We start from the raw sequence: 18,768 nt of genomic DNA, 5'->3' as shown, positions 1-18,768 counted from the left end.
AGAATTCAAGACCGACTTAAGACAAGTCAAAGTAGCAAAAGTCCTATTCTAAGAGAGTTTGAGGTTTGTGGTTCATGGAGGGTGAATTGGCACTTCTGAAGGTTTCACCGTATGAAGGGCATCATGACATTAGCCAAGAAATGTAAGTTGATCCATTTAAGGTAATGAAAATAGCATTGACTTACAAATTAACCTTGATAAGCAGTTTTCAATTTATAAATTACTTAAAATAAGTCTATTCAAATAGGCTATTAGTATGATCCATAATGTGGGGGTATGAGAAGAGTATAGACAACTCTATTCCTTACAAGGTAGAAATGTTGTTTTCGATAGACCGCCGACTCAGAAAAAAATAATTCAAAGCAATCCAACGAAAAAAATGAAAGTACTAGAAACAACAACTAATAAAAAAACAATAGATAGTAACATAACATAAACTATGACAAAACAATACGAATACTAAAATGAACGGGCAACAAGACAATATACTGCTACCTACTAATCTTCTGTCTTAATTCGTGTCCTCCACACCTCCTATTTAAGGTCACATTCTCGGTAAGTTGAAATTGCGCCATGGTCTGTCTAAGCACCCCTCTCTAATACTTCTCCAGTCTACCTCTACCTCTTTTGAAACTTTTCATTGTCAACCTCTCACACCTCCGTATCGAGACATCCGTGCATCTCCTGTTCACATGTCTCAAATCATCTCAATCTTGTTTCCCGCATTTTGTCCTTCGTTAAAACCACTCCACCTTTTCCCAAATATCTTCATTTGTAATTCTATCATTCCTAATATATTTATATATCCATCCGGCATTCTTATTTCCGCAATCTTACGAGAGTTCTTTTCATTTTCTTAATAAGCTCTTATCTCAGCAAAGCGTCTTTGTATCTAAATAATCTAAACTAATATCCAAAAAAGAAAAAAATGGGATTTACTACCCTGAAAAGATTAGTGATTAATTGGAATTTTCCAATTAGGCACCTGTTTTACCAAGGGAAGCATGAAAAAAGCTGTAATTGTTTTTACTTATCTTAAAGTAGCAGCATATCTGGAAATTCTGTCAGCTTTGGAGAGAAAGCCCACAATATGACACGGCAGCAAGAACACGTTGGATTGCGCATGTGGCAATCAGTTATTGGATTATGGACATAAGTCAACATTTGCTATTTCATTTTCACCTAATCTTAAATACATCACAAAAAAAAAAAAAAACACAGATTGAAAAGAGACTTTCCCAGTTTTACACTTTTCAGCCGTTGCTGCTCAAGTTCCCTTTCAACATTTCGCTTCGAATCTTTAGTCTTCGCATCCATCAATCGAGATCTGCAAGGATTTAGGATGTTCTCGACTTCGATCGGGTCGTGGCGGTGAACATATCCTTTTTTCCGGTGGAATTTATCGTCAGTGTATCGGATCCCGATCTGCAAATGCTGTTTCGTAAGAATTTCTGCATTCCTTGATTTAATTGGGTTTTTACACTTCAATTATCAGTTTTATTGGAGTTAAAGTAGTTGTAACTGCTTGTGCTGGTATTTTAGGATGATCAATTGTGTTTCGTGGTTTTTTTAAATCTAAGTGTTACAGCATTGATTAGTTCCAAATGTGTTTATTTGCAAGTGAGTTGATTTTATTCGGTAGGTTTGTAGTTGGAAATGGTTCGTTTTGATCTTCTGTTCAGTTGTTCGTTTTGTCTGCTTCTGTTCAACTTGACTGTTTTTAGCTCTCTTTTGTTTGATAATGGTTTGTTTGATTATTCGTGTTTCTGTTAGTCTACCATTGTGTTTTGACATTCCATTTGATTTTCAATTTATATACACTTGTGAATTAGCTGTAACTCGTAACTGCTCTACTGTCATTGTTAGGGTTAGATTGCGTTTGACGAGCTTTTCTATCTAGACTAGATGCTTCAGCTTTGATCAGTTTCAAATGGGCTTCTTTGCAAGTTCATTGATTTATGAACATGTAATGTTTCCTTTCTTTGTCTTATGAACATGTAATATCTGATAGAATGTTTTTGGTTTTCCCCCCCCCCCAGGACCTGAAGAATTTATGCAAGTGGGTTTAATGGTGGAGAAGTAAACGTCACAGCTGCCTCAACACGAGCTAAGGAATTAGTGGAAGTGATTAACAAAAGAAATTCAAAATACAGCGACCAGGTTCAGGGGGCGATTTGCCCCAAAGTGAGTTCAGCTCTTTCCCAGTAGCACGGAGAGTAAATTCTTTTCAAACTGTTGCAATGGATGATGACATGGAAGGAGGGAACTTGGGACCTTATCAAGATAGACCAAGGACATTTCCTAGCATGAAGAGCAAGGCTTATGCACCATGGGTAAGTTACATTATTTAGGTGCACTTGTTTCTCTATTTTGCTCATGTTTCATCTAGCTCCAAGATTTTGGGTTTTCCGATGAATCAAAATCATGCTTTTTGATTGTTTCATGGAGAAACATTTGTTCTTATCTAGCTTTATGGAGAGTAATGACATGTTCATCATGGTTGTTTACTATACTAAATCTTCTTACACAACTTAGTTTTGTTCCTTTGTACTGTATTTACATCTGTTATCTCACCCTCTAATCCCCTGTATGGTGACACAATTGTATTTTGCATTGAATCATCAATTCCTAAATGTGTCTCACTTGATAGTCTTCTATAAACTCTTTTTTAAATTTTTAAAAAATTTTGCTAGATATTTTTTTCTAGGAACAGGAAACTATTACTGGTGCAAAAAGGCATATGATTGAACTGAAAGATGGTATAATAGTTGAACAAACTGTGCATGAAAACTGGTAACCACTTGGCTGTTACAGAAGGAAGTTTATTGTGTTGAGGGTGATTTAGCAACATCTTCCATCTGGCCTATTCTCCACCAACGAACTAATTTGCTATGTTGACTTATAGTATTTTTTGTGTACTTTTCAACTTTTGAGACGAGGGTCCATTGGAAACAACTCTACCTCATAAAGGCAGGGGTAAGGTGTGTGTACATCCTAACCTTCTGGACTACACTGGGTTTGTTGTTGTTGAAGAATCTATACTCCAATCCATAATCAAAGTTAAGTGTTTTGTCCCTTGTAATCCGAACTCCTTCACATAAGTTGGGACAGAGGGAGTAGTAAACATTAACTCAGATATGTATTCCAAATAATTAACCTTGAGGCTTGTCTTGACTTCCGCTCATGAGCACCTCAAAAGAGTAAATATTAGGAACCCAGAACTCTCCTAACAACAAATATGTAAACTTCCAAATGCAATACAGAAATAGGAATGGCACTTCAACTGTGATTTACTAACACCAACAAATAGAATAAGTTTTATTAATAGCAACTAGAGATTACTTCTAACAACCAAGGTATTTCAAGGAATCTTAACCTCCAAATCTGCCAGAGAAAATCCTACCCAAAAAACCGACTGTCTTTTTCTTCTTCCCAGTACCATTTATCACAAAATAACTACCTAAACTTCTAGATAATTACTAGAAATACACACTCATAATAATTAATAAATAAAATAGTTACATTTAAGTATTACTTTCACCCTTCTTCCTGCGGCTATAGACCCTAGTACAGCAGGTCTAACAGTAAATATGCACTCAGAATTCCAAGAGTTTAGGACATTTCAGATTCAATAAATTAATGTGGTTGAGAAGTGAAAACACAATAGAGTTATGAGATCAACTATTGAAGTCTTATTTGAATATCTATAGACTAATAGAAGTAGAAGATCCAACTAATTGTACTCTTCTTTGGAAGAATAAATTTACTCATAGGAGCATGCTGAGCAGGGACTAACAATATAAACATGGAAATTATATTAGGCTTATTTCCTAACCAGATACTTTTCAGAGATTAGCGAGTGCACCATTATCCACTTAGAGAAATATGAAGGATTGCTGGGTTTTCAACTCTTCAAAATAAACTTGATTTTCTTCCTTCCCATATTCACCCACAACCAGATACTTTTCAGAGATTAGCGAGTGCACCATTGTCTACTTAGACAAATATGAAGGATTGCTGGGTTTTCAACTCTTTAAAATAAACTTCATTTTCTTCCTTCCCATATTCACCCAAATAAACTAAAATTTGTGACTATTGCTTAGGATGATTTGTCAGGTTGTCTGTAGTATTTTTCCATGATTGTCTTCATTTTTGTTATTTCTTTCTCTATACTATTTTGGTCTGTTTTTTCTTGAGCCGAGGGTCAAGCGGAAGCAGCCTCTATACCTTTAAGGTAGTGGTAAGGTCTGCATATACTCTACCTTTTCCATACCCTACTTTGTGGGATTACACTAGGTATATTGTTGTTGTTGTTGTTGTTGTTGTGCATATTCACCCAAAATTAAAAAGGGTCTGTCTTCCAAATCACGTTATAATGTCTAAGTTTCTCGTTCTCCTACCGACGGGTGATTCAGCGTAGATATGTTCACCTTTTCATGCTTTGGGGGATGAATAAGGTGAGCTATTTCAATTTTTTTTGCTATTTCAATGTTTTTTTTCTTTGTTTACTTTCTCGAAAACTTACAATTTGCATGTTTGTTAAAGAAATCAATTATTGTCAGGTGTTTGCCTCATAATGTTGTACATTCTACATACCCTAGCCTCCTCTTAAGAGAAATATATTTCATTAAATATTGTCTGCGGAAGAATAAATGATCTTTATTGTTAGTCGCAGAAGAACTAAGTTCCTTGTTCTCTTGAAATTCATGGTTCTAGTCGTTAATTTTCATAAAAGTTTATTCACCATTCATTTGCTCATCTGTACTTCTAAATTAGTAGATAAACATAAAAGAAGTGCCTGTTTTGAACCTCTAAGGCATCTATTATCTATGAGTAATAAACTTCTCTGATTTTTAATCTTTCTTAAGAAGTTTTGCCACATCAAGTCAGAATATGTTGAAAATTCAAGATGATAGTAGTGTTAGGCAGGAAAGCTCTTTACAATTTTGTAATGCAAAGTGAATGAGCAGGACCAACATTCTGAAAGTATACAAAAACTTGATTTTTTTTCTAGAACCAATCTTGTGTCTGTCTCTCTCTCTCTCAGTATAAAAATCAATTATTAATTCAATTGCTTGTTTATGATAATACTTTGTGTTAGAGTAGGAATAGGTGTACATAATCCTACTTAGAATAGGAATAGAAATAAGAATAGTTTATAGTATCCTACTTGGAAAAGATTGGTTTATAGTGTCTATAAATAGGGTCTTTATGTAATATTGTTCTTACACAATTCAATAATATGTTTCTCCTATATTTCTCACATGGTATCAAAGCGTTGGTGAGAAACTTCAAGTCACCGTGTGTCAATTATTTTTTCGGCGACTTTTGGGGGCTGAATTTTGTCAATTTTTTGTTTTGTGGGTGTTGTGAGAAAGCCAACACCATTACAAAGCTCAGAAAGTTCAGGAGACCAAACCCCAGTTAGAACCATCGAAAAATAACACCTCACGCGCTGTCACACGCCGGTCGAAGGTGAAATTTTCCGGCAAGATCTGGTTTACGTGCCGGCGCGTGAGGCTTCTTTGATCAGTTATTTTTGAGTTTTTTTTTCTCAATTGGGGTTGTCCAGTCATTCCGACCAAACCCCAGCTAGTTTTGTCCAGATTTGAGCCCCAAAATTAGGGTTCCGACAATTTTCAGCTAGTTTCTGCGCGAGTTTCCGGCGAAATTAGGGTTTTCAGACTAGATTTCGGCAGTCAGATCTGTCTTCGATTTTCGGCGACTGAACTTTCTCCAATTTTTTTTCTAGATTCCTATATATATATATATATATTTCATAATGTCTTTTGGGATTGATATTTTTTGCTCCAAAAATATAGAAAGTTCAAGCCCTATGATTACTTCGGAACCATTAATGGGAAGCTCAAACTATTTAGCATGGGCTTCCTCGGTTTAGCTATGGTGTAAGGGTCAAGGCGTCCAAGATCACTTAACCAATAATGTTTGTGTGGTTGATGAAAAGGCCTAGGCTAGTGAGGAAGATGCAAAAGTCATAGCACAATGGGTGAAGGTTGATACTCAATTATATAGTCTCCTATGACGATCTATCAATTCTAAGTTGATGCCCCTGTTTCGCCAATCCCAGACATGTTATTCAATTTGGAAAAAGGCTCGTGCTTTATACACTAATGACATATCTCGATTCTATGATGTGATATCTCGAATGACCAACTTAAAGAAACAAGATTCCGATATGTCTACTTACTTGGGACAGGTACAAGCAGTCATGGAGGAATTTGAAATGTTGATGCCAGTCACTACGAATGTGGAAAAACAAGAGTACAAACAGACGTTTTTTCTAGTTCTTACACTTGCTGGACTTCCTACTGACCATGATTCAGTGCGTGATCAGATTCTAGCTAGTCCTGTAGTTACTACAATTGATGAATTATTCTCTCGTCTACTTCGTCTTGTCGGGCCTCCGAATCATAAAGTAGCCTCATCACCCATCATTGACTCCTCTGTTCTTGCATCTCAAACCATAGAAAAATGAACATATCAATCTATGGAGAATCAGCGAGGAGGAGGTCGTTTTAGAAAACTTCGATCCAAGTGTAGTCATTGTCATAAACTTGGGCACACTCGTGACATATGTTATATTTTGTATGGTCCACCACCCAGTTATGATCCTATTGCTCTAAAGGAATATAATGAGTTCCTTCGAAATCGTGCAAGTAAGCAGACATTTCCACAAGTAGCATATGTGGCTCAGCCTAATTATTCATCCAATAATGCTTATATTGCTCTTACAGAATATGATGAGTTCCTCGAGTACCGAGCAAGTAAGCAAACATCACCATAAGTAGCTTTGATTGCACAACCTGATGTTTCTGTTGCGGGTAATTCTTTCGCTTGTGCTTCACAATCTAGTACTCTTGGTTCATGGGTCATGGACTCAGGCGCTTCCGATCATATCTCTGGTAATAAATCACTTTTGTCTGATATTGTTTATTCACAATCTCTTCTAGCTATTACTTTAGCTAATGGGATCCAAACAAAACCAAAAGGGGTTGGCAAAGTCTTCTGTCACTCTAGACTCTATTCTTTATGTCCCTGGCTCTTCGTTTAATCTAGCATCCGTTAGTCGTTTGACGCGTGCCTTACATTGTGGCATATTCTTTTTTGATGGTTTTTTTCTCATGCAGGACCGCAGTACGGGACAAACGATTGGCACAGGGCATGAATCACAAGGCCTTTACTATCTTACCTCTTCAAACTCCTTTACAGCATGCTTTGTTACAGATCCTCCAGACCTAATTCACAAACATTTGGGACATTCGTGTCTATCCAAGCTGCACAAGATGGTGCCTAGTTTGTCTAGTTTAGATTGTGAGTCGTGTCAACTTGGGATACACACTCGTGCTACATTTTCACGTAGTACTGAGGGTCATTCGGAGTCTATTTTTTCATTAGTTCATTCTAATATTTGGGGTCCTAGTAGAGTTAGTTCACCCTTAGGATTTCGTTATTTTGTTAGTTTCATTGATGATTATTCAAGATGCACTTGGATTTTCTTAATGAAAGGTCGTTCTGAGTTATTTTCTATATTCAAAAGTTTCTTTGCTGAAATACAAAATCAATTTGGAGTTTCTATTCATACTTTTCATAGTGATAATGCCTTAGAATACTTATCCTCCCAATTTTAGGAGTTTATGACTCACCATGGAATTATTCACCAAACATCTTGTTCGTATACCCCTCAACAAAATGGTGTAGTAGAAAGAAAGAATAGGCATCTCATTGAGACTGCTCGCACTCTTCTCATTGAATCTCATGTTCCGTTGCGCTTTTAAGGAGATGCAGTCCTTGCGTCCTGTTATTTAATTAATAAAATGCCCTCATCCTTTATTCAGAATCAAGTTCCACATTCCATACTGTTTCCTCAATCATGTCTTTACTCTATCCCCCCTCGTGTCTTTGGAAGAACATGCTTTGTTCATAACTTAGCCCTAGGGAAAGATAAATTAGCACCTTGTGCCCTCAAATGTGTTTTCCTTGGTTACTCCCGAGTTCAAAAAGGGTATCGTTGTTATTCACTTGAACTTCATCGATACCTTATGTCCGTCGATGTCACATTCTTTGAGTCTCAACCTTACTATACATCTTCTGATCATCCTGATGTATCTGAGGTCTTATCCATACCTCAGGTCTTACCTGTACCAATTTTTGAGGAATCTATGGTCTCTCCTACATCTCCAATTGTAGTGCCACCACTCCTGACTTATCATCGTTGTCCGCGTCCAGTTGTAGTCCCAGATGATTCATGTCATGTGCCAGACCTTGCTCCTACTGTGGACTTGCCTTCTCCTAGCCAACCGATTGTATTTCAAAAGGTATACAATCCACTCGAAATGCTAACCTACATTATACTTTCTTGAGTTATCGTCTATCCTCACCATATTATGCCTTTGTATCATCTCTGTCTTCTATTTCCATTCCTAAGACTACAGGTGAAGCACTTTCTCATTCTGGATGGAGGCAAGCTATGATTGATGAGATGTCTGCTTTACATACAAGTGGTACTTGGGAGCTTGTTTCCTTTCCTGCAGGTAAATCAACTGTTGGTTGCCAATGGTTTATGCTGTCAAAATTGGCCTAGACGGTCAGGTGGATCGATTGAAGGCTCGCCTTGTTGCCAAAGGGTATACTCAGATTTTTGGGCTAGATTATAGTGACACTTTCGCTCCCGTGGCTAAAATAGCATTTGTCCGTCTTTTTCTATCTATGGCTGTTGTTCGTCATTGGCCTCTTCATTAGTTGGACATTAAGAATGCTTTTTTGCATGATGATCTTGAGGAAGAAGTCTATATAGAGCAACCACCTGATTTTGTTGCTCGAGGGGGGGGTCTAGTACCCTTTTATGTCGATTGCCTAGGTCACTCTATGGTCTGAAACAGTCTCCTCGAGCCTGGTTTGGGAAGTTCAACACAGTAATTCAGCACAGTCTCCTCTAGTACCCTTGTATGTCTATTGCGTAGGTCACTCTATGGTCTGAAACAATCTCCTCGAGCCTGATTTGGGAAGTTCAGCACAGTAATTCAGTAGTTTGGCATGACTCGTAGTCGAGCTGATCACTTAGTCTTTTATCGGCATTCTGCACCAAATTTGTGTATTTATTTAGTTGTTTACGTTGATGATATCGCTATCACCGGCAATGATCAAGATGGTATCACTAATTTGAAGCAACATCTCTTTCAGCATTTCCAGACTAAAGACCTCGACAAACTGAAGTATTTTCTAGGTATTGAGGTTGCTCAGTCTAGATCAGGTATTGTTATTTCTCAACGCAAGTATGCCTTAGACATTCTTGAGGAGACAGAAATGAACGGATGTAGACCCATTGACACTCCTATAGATCCGAATGTTAAACTCCTTCTAGGACAGGGGGAGCCACTCAGTAATCCTGATAGGTATAAACAGCTGGTTGGAAAGTTGAATTATCTCACAGTGACTAGACCTGGCATCTCTTTTCCTGTGAGTGTTGTAAGTCAGTTTATGACTTCTCCTTGTGATAGTTATTGGGATGCAGTTATTCGTATTCTGCGATATATAAAGTTAGCTCCCGATAAAGGACTACTCTTTGAGGATCACGGCCATGCGCATATCACCGGATATACAGATGTTGATTGGGCGAGATCACCCTCTGATAGACGTTCTACATCTGGGTATTGTGTTTTAGTAGGAGGTAATTTGGTGTCATGGAAGAGTAAGAAACAAAGTGTGGTTACTCGATCTAGTGCAGAAGCAGAATATCGAGCAATGGTTGTGGCAACTTGTGAGCTAGTTTGGATCAAACAGTTGTTGACAGAACTAAAATTTGGAGAAACCGGTCATATGGAACTTGTGTGTGATAATCAAGCGACCCTTCATATTGCATCAAATCCAGTATTTCATGAGAGTACTAAGTACATTGAGATTGATTGTCACTTTGTTAAAGAAAAGATACTCTCAGGAGATATTGTTACAAAGTTTGTGAAGTCAATTGATCAACTTGCGGATATCTTCACCAAGTCCCTCACCGATCTTCGTATTAATTATATTTGTAACAAGCTAGCTAGGTAAATATGATTTGTATGCACCAGCTTGAGGGGGAGTGTTAGAATAGGAATAAGTGTACACAATCCTACTTAGAATAGGAATAGAAATAAGAATAGTTTATAGTATCCTACTTGAAAAATGATTGGTTTATAGTGTCTATAAATAGGGTCTTTATGTAATTTTATTCTTACACAATTCAATAATATTTTTTTCCTATATTTCTCACACTCTGTGATTCAAAAACGATTAGATATTCTAGTTGTTCACTTTTTTGCTTGAATAAAATTGTTGAATGAGAAGCTGTTTTTAGCAGCATAATATAATTTTCTTTCTTTCATAATTCATAGTTTGCATTATTACTTTTTAGGTAGTTATTTTAATGTTGTCTCGACTGTTTCATGCAGATTTTTCGTGTTCTCATGAGAATAAACTCTCGCATTCTTCTGGTGGCCCTGCTTGTTTGTTTTGGAGCTATCTTTTACATTGGTGCAAGTACCTCCCCCATCCTTGTGTTTGTGTTTTCAGTTTGTATCATCAGCTTTTTCGTGTCAATTTATCTTACTAAGTGGGTGCTGGCAAAGGATGAGGGACCACCTGAGATGTCCGAGGTACAATCTTCTTAATCAGTTTTTAAATTGTCTTTCAAAGTTTTCCTGGTCCTTTTGTTTTTTCTGTGTTAATTAACATGTGGATAAGAGAGTTTGGACAACGTTTTCTCGTACTAGATCATATATTATTCTTTTGATACGGGTCTCAAGGTCTATGCAGTAAACTAAATGAGTCTAGATCTTATTATTATTCTTTAGTTCTTTTCTCCTTTCTTCTTTTATTTTATTTGTTTATTAATTTATCAGTGGAAGAAGAGGTGGATGGAGGAATTGGGTTAGGTTGTAAGGGAGGCAGGAATGGCATTGTATCCAAAACCTTAGTCTTGGTTAAGGGGCTCCTATTGCTTGAGCCAACTCTTGATCATCATGTATGAATGGTTGTTCCAAGGGTTAAAGTTGTGTGCTAGAGTTTCATCTGCAGAAGATGTTATGGAGATTCAGCGTGAGCTTCTGCCTTCTTCTCCTGCCAACCACAAAAATGATCTCTTCCTTCCATTTTCATTTCTCTTCTCCATGCTCCTAGTTTACATGCCACCCGATCTTAGCGTCCTTCATAGACATGAATTTCAGAGAGAAGTCGATTCGAAGGCAAAATTATCTTGTTCCATTATGAGAAGTTTAATGTAAAGAAATTGCTAAAAAAGCTTGATGATATTCATGGCAGCCCCCAATTTGCAGAAACTTGGATTTGCAGTCATGATTTTGCTCCTGTTTTATTGGAACATGTTGTATATTGTCTTAAAGTCTTGAGCTCATTATTGAACTTGCTAGATATCAGATGCAATACGGGATGGAGCTGAAGGTTTCTTCAGAACTCAGTATGGGACCATCTCCAAGATGGCACTATTGCTGGGACTGGCTATACTAGGCATATATTTATTTCGTAAGATAACTCCTCAGCAAGAATTGTCTGGCTTAGGCAGGTGATGGCAGGTTTTGAGTTGGATAATTTTTCTTCTTTCACAGAAGTTTGAGTTCACTTTATGATACTTCCCATGCTGTGATATAGGGTAACATATGCTTGTATTACGGTCGCTGCATTTCTTTTTGGGGCTCTATGTTCTGGTGTTGCTGGGTATGTTGGCATGTGGGTGTCGGTACGTGCAAATGTTCGAGTATCCAGTGCAGCAAGACGGTCAGCCCGCGAGGCATTGCAGGTTCTTTTTATTCTTTTTATTACTCTTCATAATAATGTTCGACAAGAGCAACACTAGGATCCTTTCTTGTGGAAATTAACTTGAGATCTTTCTGATGTAGATAGCTGTTCGTGCTGGTGGATTTTCAGCATTAGTGGTTGTTGGTATGGCTGTAATGGGTGTTGCTATACTGTATGCAATTTTGTATGTGTGGTTCGGGGTGGATTCGACTGGTACAATGAAGGCAACCGATTGTGAGTAAAATCTGCTGACTTTTCGCATTCTTTTATTTCACTAAGATGTACTTTTGCTTTTGAATGTCTGTTTTCTAGTTCACAATTATGACTTCTACTTCATCTTTACACAGTGCCTCTTCTACTAGTTGGGTATGGTTTTGGAGCTTCATTTGTTGCCCTTTTTGCTCAGTTGGGTGGTGGAATATTCACAAAGGCTGCTGATGTTGGAGCTGATCTTGTTGGAAAAGTAGAGCAGGGTATACCTGAAGACGACCCACGAAACCCTGCTGTAATTGCAGATCTGGTATTTATCTACTCTTTTTTTATTGTCTTCTTTCATATTCTTCTGCGACTTCTGTGTTCAATCATGCATTTCAGTCATGTATTCTAGCTGGATGTTTATTGAGTGATTTCGTTAAGTTTTACTTTATGCCCCATACACCTTGCTAATGTAGCGGAATTTCAAGTTTCTGTTTAAATTGTGCTTTAACTTTGAGATTAGAAACATTTTTTGGTGCTTGAGTAGCACCAGTGATTGTCATTTTTCTAGATGAAAGTTATCTCCTTTGATAAATTCTTGGAGTTTAAAGAAGCAGTTCTTTGTCTTCTCTGAGCTCCCTATATTGTTTCACATTCTAGCTGTAGTGCTTGCAGTGTCTTATATTTAGCACCAAATAAAAACAAAAATAATATAAAAGAAAGTAAAGTTTGCTATTTTAAATTAACATAGAAAAGGAATTCTAGAGTATTGACATCTGCTCCGTCAATTATTTGACCGGTAACTGTGACTACCTATACTTTGTGTTGATGTGCCCAATGCTAACCTTATAAATTCTCAAATTTAAGGTAGGAGACAATGTTGGCGACTGTGCTGCTCGAGGTGCAGATCTTTTCGAAAGTATAGCTGCGGAGATTATTAGTGCAATGATACTTGGAGGAACCATGGCTCAACGCTGCAAAATTGAAGGTAGGATGACACTCACACTTGAGTTGATTAAATTGTAACTTAGATTGCTGTAGAAATTGGGTTTGAAGGTGAGTAGTAATCTTGGTGGGAGTGTATCAAAAAGGCTACTTTAATTGTTCTATGCCAACCAATGCATTTGAATCCAAATATTACAGAAAAGGGAATTGGTCAACATAAGTATGTGTACTGTGAGGATGGAACTGCATATTTGCAAATGAAGGACAGCAAGTGTTTGTAGATCAGTGTTGTCAAAGCTGAAAATGCCCAACAAAGTGCTGAAGTCAGTGGAGTTGTAAGTGTTTGAGAAAATACAATTAAAACAAGTGATTTAGTGAGCACAGAGCTGTTGGTTGGCTTTTTTTTTATAAGATGGGGACATTTCATCAACTTAGTTTCTTCACCAAAGCAGTTGTTAAGCTGGGCGAAAGCACGCCTTCGACAAAGCTGTTTTAGATGCTGCCGATTATAATGCGAGAGGGGAAGAGGTCTTGTAATGATATTTGTCTTATATTGTTCATCCCATGATTAAGTTTTGTCATCTTAAAATTTGGATAACAGTTGCAGCTTAGCTTAATAGTCTGTTATTACTCGACTTTGTTGTGGATTGAAACTACCCAGGTGCCATAAAAAGAGCTCTTAGTATTTGTTTTGCTGTAGTAAACAGTGATGATTTTGTATCCAAATGGATGGAGAAGGCTGGTGAGAATTCAGTGATGATTTGTAAACAGTGATGATTTTGTATCCAAATGGATGGAGAAGGCTGGTGAGAATTCATGAAGGCGACATGAACTAGCTCGGGGTTGAGGCTTTGTTGCTCTAGTTGTATGGTATACACTAGATAGAATGAAACTGCATCAATTTCTCACCCTCTAAAGCCTTATTTTTGGATTTTTCTCGATGACATAATTAACTTATTAATGTGCTATGCAAGGCCTATACAAAAAGTAGAGAATTTTACCCAAAACGTGATTCTCAGCTATGCTTTTCATATATTTGCTTGATTAATTGCTAGAAATATATGTGTACAGAATGATCACCCTTCCTATAATGTGGCTAAATACTAAACTTTTGTTCCTAGAAATTATTGCGATCTGCTGTTTCCTTACAGTTCTATCTTTTTCTAATTTAGATCGATTTCTTCTGCAGATCCATCCGGCTTTATTCTGTTTCCTCTAGTTGTTCATTCATTTGACCTGGTTATATCATCAGTTGGCATATTCTCTATTCGGAATAAAAGAGATTCTGGAGTAATTGGAACTATAGAGGATCCCATGAAAACTCTTGAAAAGGGGTACTCGGTGACAATATTTTTAGCTGTTCTGACATTTGGTTTGGTAAGTTTTATTTGCATTGGAAGTCGGAGCATTATCCACCATTTCTACCCTTATTGGTTATTTGACTTCCTGTCTCTGTTCTCTCCACTAATAGTTTGCATTGCATTCCATTTGCAGTCAACACGGTGGTTATTATATACCGAACAGGCTCCTTCTGCTTGGTTGAATTTTGCTTTATGCGGTCTGGTTGGAATTGTTACTGCCTATGCCTTTGTTTGGATATCAAAGTACTACACTGACTACAAATACGAGCCCGTGCGTACCTTAGCCCTTGCTAGCTCTACTGGTCACGGAACAAACATAATTGCGGGTGTTAGTTTGGGTCTGGAATCCACAGCTCTACCTGTCCTTGTCATAAGCTTGGCTATTGTTTCTGCTTTCTGGCTTGGTCGCACTTCAGGATTGACAGACGAAGTTGGAAATCCAACTGGGGGGTTGTTTGGCACTGCTGTAGCAACTATGGGAATGCTTAGTACGGCAGCGTATGTTCTCACCATGGATATGTTTGGTCCAATAGCTGATAATGCTGGTGGGATTGTTGAGATGAGCCAACAGGTGAGGCTAATGTTTCTGAGCAAAAGCATGAGGTCTTGACTTATTTTTCTCATAAATTTTGTTAGCTTGGTTAGTTCAATAAGCCTTTTCATGTGCAGCCTGAAAGTGTTCGTGAGATAACTGATGTTCTTGATGCTGTTGGGAACACTACCAAAGCTACAACCAAGGGATTTGCAATTGGATCTGCAGCACTTGCGTCATTTCTTCTGTTCAGTGCCTATATGGATGAGGTAGCTGCATTTGCTCAACAACCCTTCAAGCAGGTATGGAATTGCTATGGCTTTCTATTTGGCCTTGTTCTTTAACTAGGTTAACTATACAGTTGCAGGACCAAGATTTTTTAATTCTTATGCAGGTTGATATAGCGATACCTGAAGTATTTGTTGGTGGTTTGCTGGGTTCGATGCTCATCTTTCTGTTCAGTGCTTGGGCCTGTGCAGCTGTTGGTCGAACTGCTCAGGAAGTAGTCAATGAAGTAAGAAGGCAGTTTATTGAGAGGCCCGGGATCATGGTTAGTAGAATTACCTTTCAGAAGGTTGCCTTGTGTTGCAGAATACTCATGGAGAGGCTGAAGTTAATGCATAATACTTTTACTGGTGGCAGGACTATAAGGAGAAGCCAGATTATGGTCGATGTGTGTCCATTGTTGCATCTGCGTCTTTGAAGGAGATGATTAAACCTGGAGCCCTAGCTATCATATCCCCTACAGTTGCTGGTGAGTCTTGCACTTCGGTGTTTTTTCCATGCTTTATGTGAACTGTTTTACTACTATAAAAGCCATATAACTAACCCGCAAGGGTGACCGAGTTGGTTGAGCAGCGGATCTCCTAAATGGTGGTGGGTCTCAGGTTCAAATCCGCATGCTTTCTCGATCAAGCTCGTTGCATAGGACTTGCCTAGTGCGATTTACCTCTTCTTTGTGGTTTGCGAGCTATTACACCGGAGTGCGGTTTACCTTGTGCTCTTTAAGAGTGGCAATTGCGAGTTCCTTTGTCATAAAAAAATAAAAGTCAATTTAACTGCAGGTTTTCTGTAATATGGAAGCATAAATCTGTAGCTATCAGTGTGTTTTGGTGATATGTATGTACCAAACTAAGTTGACCTTACTAGGAAAAAATGGAAATCGGCACTGGGGCCTTGACTGGAACCCTTGCCAGAAGTTTCAGCCCTTATTTGGTTCCCCTGATTCAAACTAGAAAATATTTGACCTAGTGTTTCGAAGATAGTTCGTCGCCTTAGATGGAAAACTGTACGGCTTGTTCTAGTTAGAAAAACTCCGATGAGGAGTTTGCCAGGGAAAATGGAGATCTTGTTCTTTTACATGACATCTTGAGACCTCTATTGAACAAAATGACAGTTTTTCTTTCAGGGACTTGGATCATAGGACCCCTTCACTCCACCCCACCCCACCCCTGGCAAGTGTGAAGCTGAAAACCCCCGGAAAAATCCAGGGGGTAAAATATGTACTATCCATAATATCTATCTTCTGAAATAACCTCTGTCTTGGATTTATTCAATGAGTTTGTTGTATTTGCTCTTATCGGCATCTGCTTGCATTTTTTTGTAGAATGTCTGGGTAATATATATGGTACTTTAACTCGTATGAACCACATCATCAGGTCTATCTTATTTTTTTCTACCTTTTTTATACTCCCTCTATTCCAATTTATGTGGCATTTTTCATTTTTCGAGAGTCGAACAGTTTAACTTTGACCGGAAATTTGAGCATGGAATCTTCAAATTTTTTGAAATGAAATTTATATATTTGTAAACTACGTAAAAAGTACTATAAGTCACAATAATTGACAATTCAAAATATTTAAAAGATATATGAAAATTTGTTGTCAACGATAGACTTGTTTGAATTTTGAAAATCGAAAGGTGCCACATAAATTGCGATGGAGGGAGTATTTTGTTTGTGGTAAAGCTTAGGACTTGATATTGGAAAGTAACAACTTGCTTAGAATTGCAAAATGTGTTGTGAGGTGAGGTATCATTGAGAAATGGGAGTCGTCCACCACACGTGATTTCAGTGAGAAACTACATCTGTACAAGTCTACCCTGCAATTTTTTCTGCTGAACCATGAAACATCTACGCTCATCCAAATTCTACCCGTTCACCACATCGCATTATCTCTGTTTGACCATTTTCCTCAGCAGTGACTGTACAGTATATTTATCTGAATATAGTACATGTCAATTATTTTGTGTCCTTCCTGTTAGTTACTGAGTAGTATTGTCTGTGTGTGCACTTTGTAATCTCTCTGGTAGGTGGTGACTCTTCTTCACCAAACATTAGAAGTAAAATCTGAGGAGAATTCTTTGCAATCTGTTTATTCCCATCAGTTCATGTGTGCAGGCAAATTCTGATTCTTAATTGATGCCTTTAAGTTTGTGTTTCATATCTTCTTTGATCTTAGTGTTGAATTTTGAGTCTATTATATCATCTTGATTTCCGTATAGGTGTTCTTTTCCGCATTTTGGGCTACTACACGGGGCATCCTCTTCTTGGGGCTAAAGTTGTAGCTTCCATGTTGATGTTTGCCACGGTTTCTGGTATCCTTATGGCTCTTTTCCTCAACACTGCTGGTGGAGCCTGGGATAATGCAAAGAAATACATAGAAACAGGCGCTCTTGGAGGCAAAGGGAGTGACACCCACAAAGCAGCAGTTACTGGAGACACGTAAGTGTTCTTAGATGTTTCACATATTCTCAAGCTATGTTGCTTGTATTCTTCAAAACTGCCACAGCATCCATGTCAGATCTTCCGGCGGTGGCATTTTTGAAGGATCTGAGCAAAACATAGTTCTCAAGAGTTGGTAGAATCATATTACTCATAGGTCATTTCTTGCAAGCTTTGTTACTTTCATTCGTCGTTTTCCTTGTGCTTGCTTTATTGTTCTAAATACTCATCTAGTCATAACAATATATCTTCTTAGAAATCAAAACCACACGTATCGCGTTGCAGATTTCTTATAATTTCATTTCTGTTTGCAGGGTAGGAGACCCATTCAAAGATACAGCTGGACCTTCTCTCCATGTACTAATCAAAATGCTTGCAACAATAACCCTTGTGATGGCTCCTATCTTTCTATGAGAGTTAAATTTAAGAGATTTTTTAAATATACGGCACAAGTCTCTTGGAGCTTTTCTATGTTCACTGGATATATGACGAGAGATGTACTTTCTGGTTTACATAACGAATACCACATTTTTTGGCACATGAATTTCTAACTATATAGGCAACACTCTTTTTAGTTGTAGATTTCTGAATTCTCAATTTAATGCTTTCTTTAGCTTCCCATACTTTTACTTGGTTGCTATGCTCTTTCATGGTTTCCTTATACATATTTTTCCTAATGATACTAAAGTAGGGTCTTTGAATATGATAGAACTATTAGGTTTATATCCTCAAGTTTTTGGCTATGAATAAAAATTTCCACAACTTTCTGATAACGAAGTCTAAGGTCCCACTTTCCCTTGGTACCATCATGATATATAGACCAAAGATAATATGGTGGCGATTATTGGCTGAAAGTAGGCTGCCTAAGTTAGCCCAACCAGAGAAAACTTAGACAATACAGTAGTCCTAATATATCAAGAATGTCATCTTAAGAGTGCAGAATTCAGTAGTATACTATAATAATACGCTTTTGTAAAGTTTGAATATGTAAGATTGAACCAATAACAGCTTGCAAGCAATTCTATGTCAATAGAACCTTAAAATAAAGGGGGGAAAATGTAAATATACCACCTACGACCCTCTTTTCACAATATATCCTAGTAATATTATTAATTACTAGAGAATCCTACATATATTTATCAAATCATTCTTTGAAAATTTGTTGAGATATACAAACTACATACGAAAAGGTAAATACATAAACTTGT

At 37.6% G+C, this 18,768-nt stretch overlaps 1 protein-coding gene across 1 annotated transcript; it reads left to right on the top strand.

Moving 5' to 3' along the window:
* The first annotated feature begins 1,210 nt into the window (after positions 1-1,210).
* LOC129902121 (pyrophosphate-energized membrane proton pump 2) lies at positions 1,211-18,183 on the top strand. The gene is made up of 15 exons (XM_055977169.1): positions 1,211-1,441; positions 2,040-2,333; positions 10,446-10,649; positions 11,421-11,572; positions 11,659-11,806; positions 11,907-12,039; positions 12,153-12,325; positions 12,868-12,988; positions 14,135-14,322; positions 14,440-14,877; positions 14,976-15,140; positions 15,233-15,388; positions 15,481-15,592; positions 17,341-17,560; positions 17,875-18,183. The coding sequence occupies exons 2-15, from the start codon at positions 2,241-2,243 to the stop codon at positions 17,972-17,974; spliced, it is 2,403 nt and encodes an 800-aa protein (XP_055833144.1). The 5' UTR covers positions 1,211-1,441; positions 2,040-2,240; the 3' UTR covers positions 17,975-18,183.
* Positions 18,184-18,768: the final 585 nt, after the last annotated feature.

The sequence above is a fragment of the Solanum dulcamara genome, chromosome 9, assembly GCF_947179165.1.
Source record: "Solanum dulcamara chromosome 9, daSolDulc1.2, whole genome shotgun sequence".
Classification (NCBI taxonomy): Eukaryota; Viridiplantae; Streptophyta; class Magnoliopsida; order Solanales; family Solanaceae; genus Solanum; species Solanum dulcamara.
This window is presented reverse-complemented; position numbering and strand designations above follow the sequence as displayed.

Coding starts and splice junctions, on each gene's coding strand:
- LOC129902121 (XM_055977169.1), top strand. CDS start 2,241: ATGGATGATGACATGGAAGGAGGGAACTTGGGACCTTATCAAGATAGA. Junction 12,040..12,152: donor TACAATGAAGGCAACCGATT/GTGAGTAAAATC, acceptor ATCTTTACACAG/TGCCTCTTCTACTAGTTGGG. Junction 15,593..17,340: donor CATATCCCCTACAGTTGCTG/GTGAGTCTTGCA, acceptor ATTTCCGTATAG/GTGTTCTTTTCCGCATTTTG.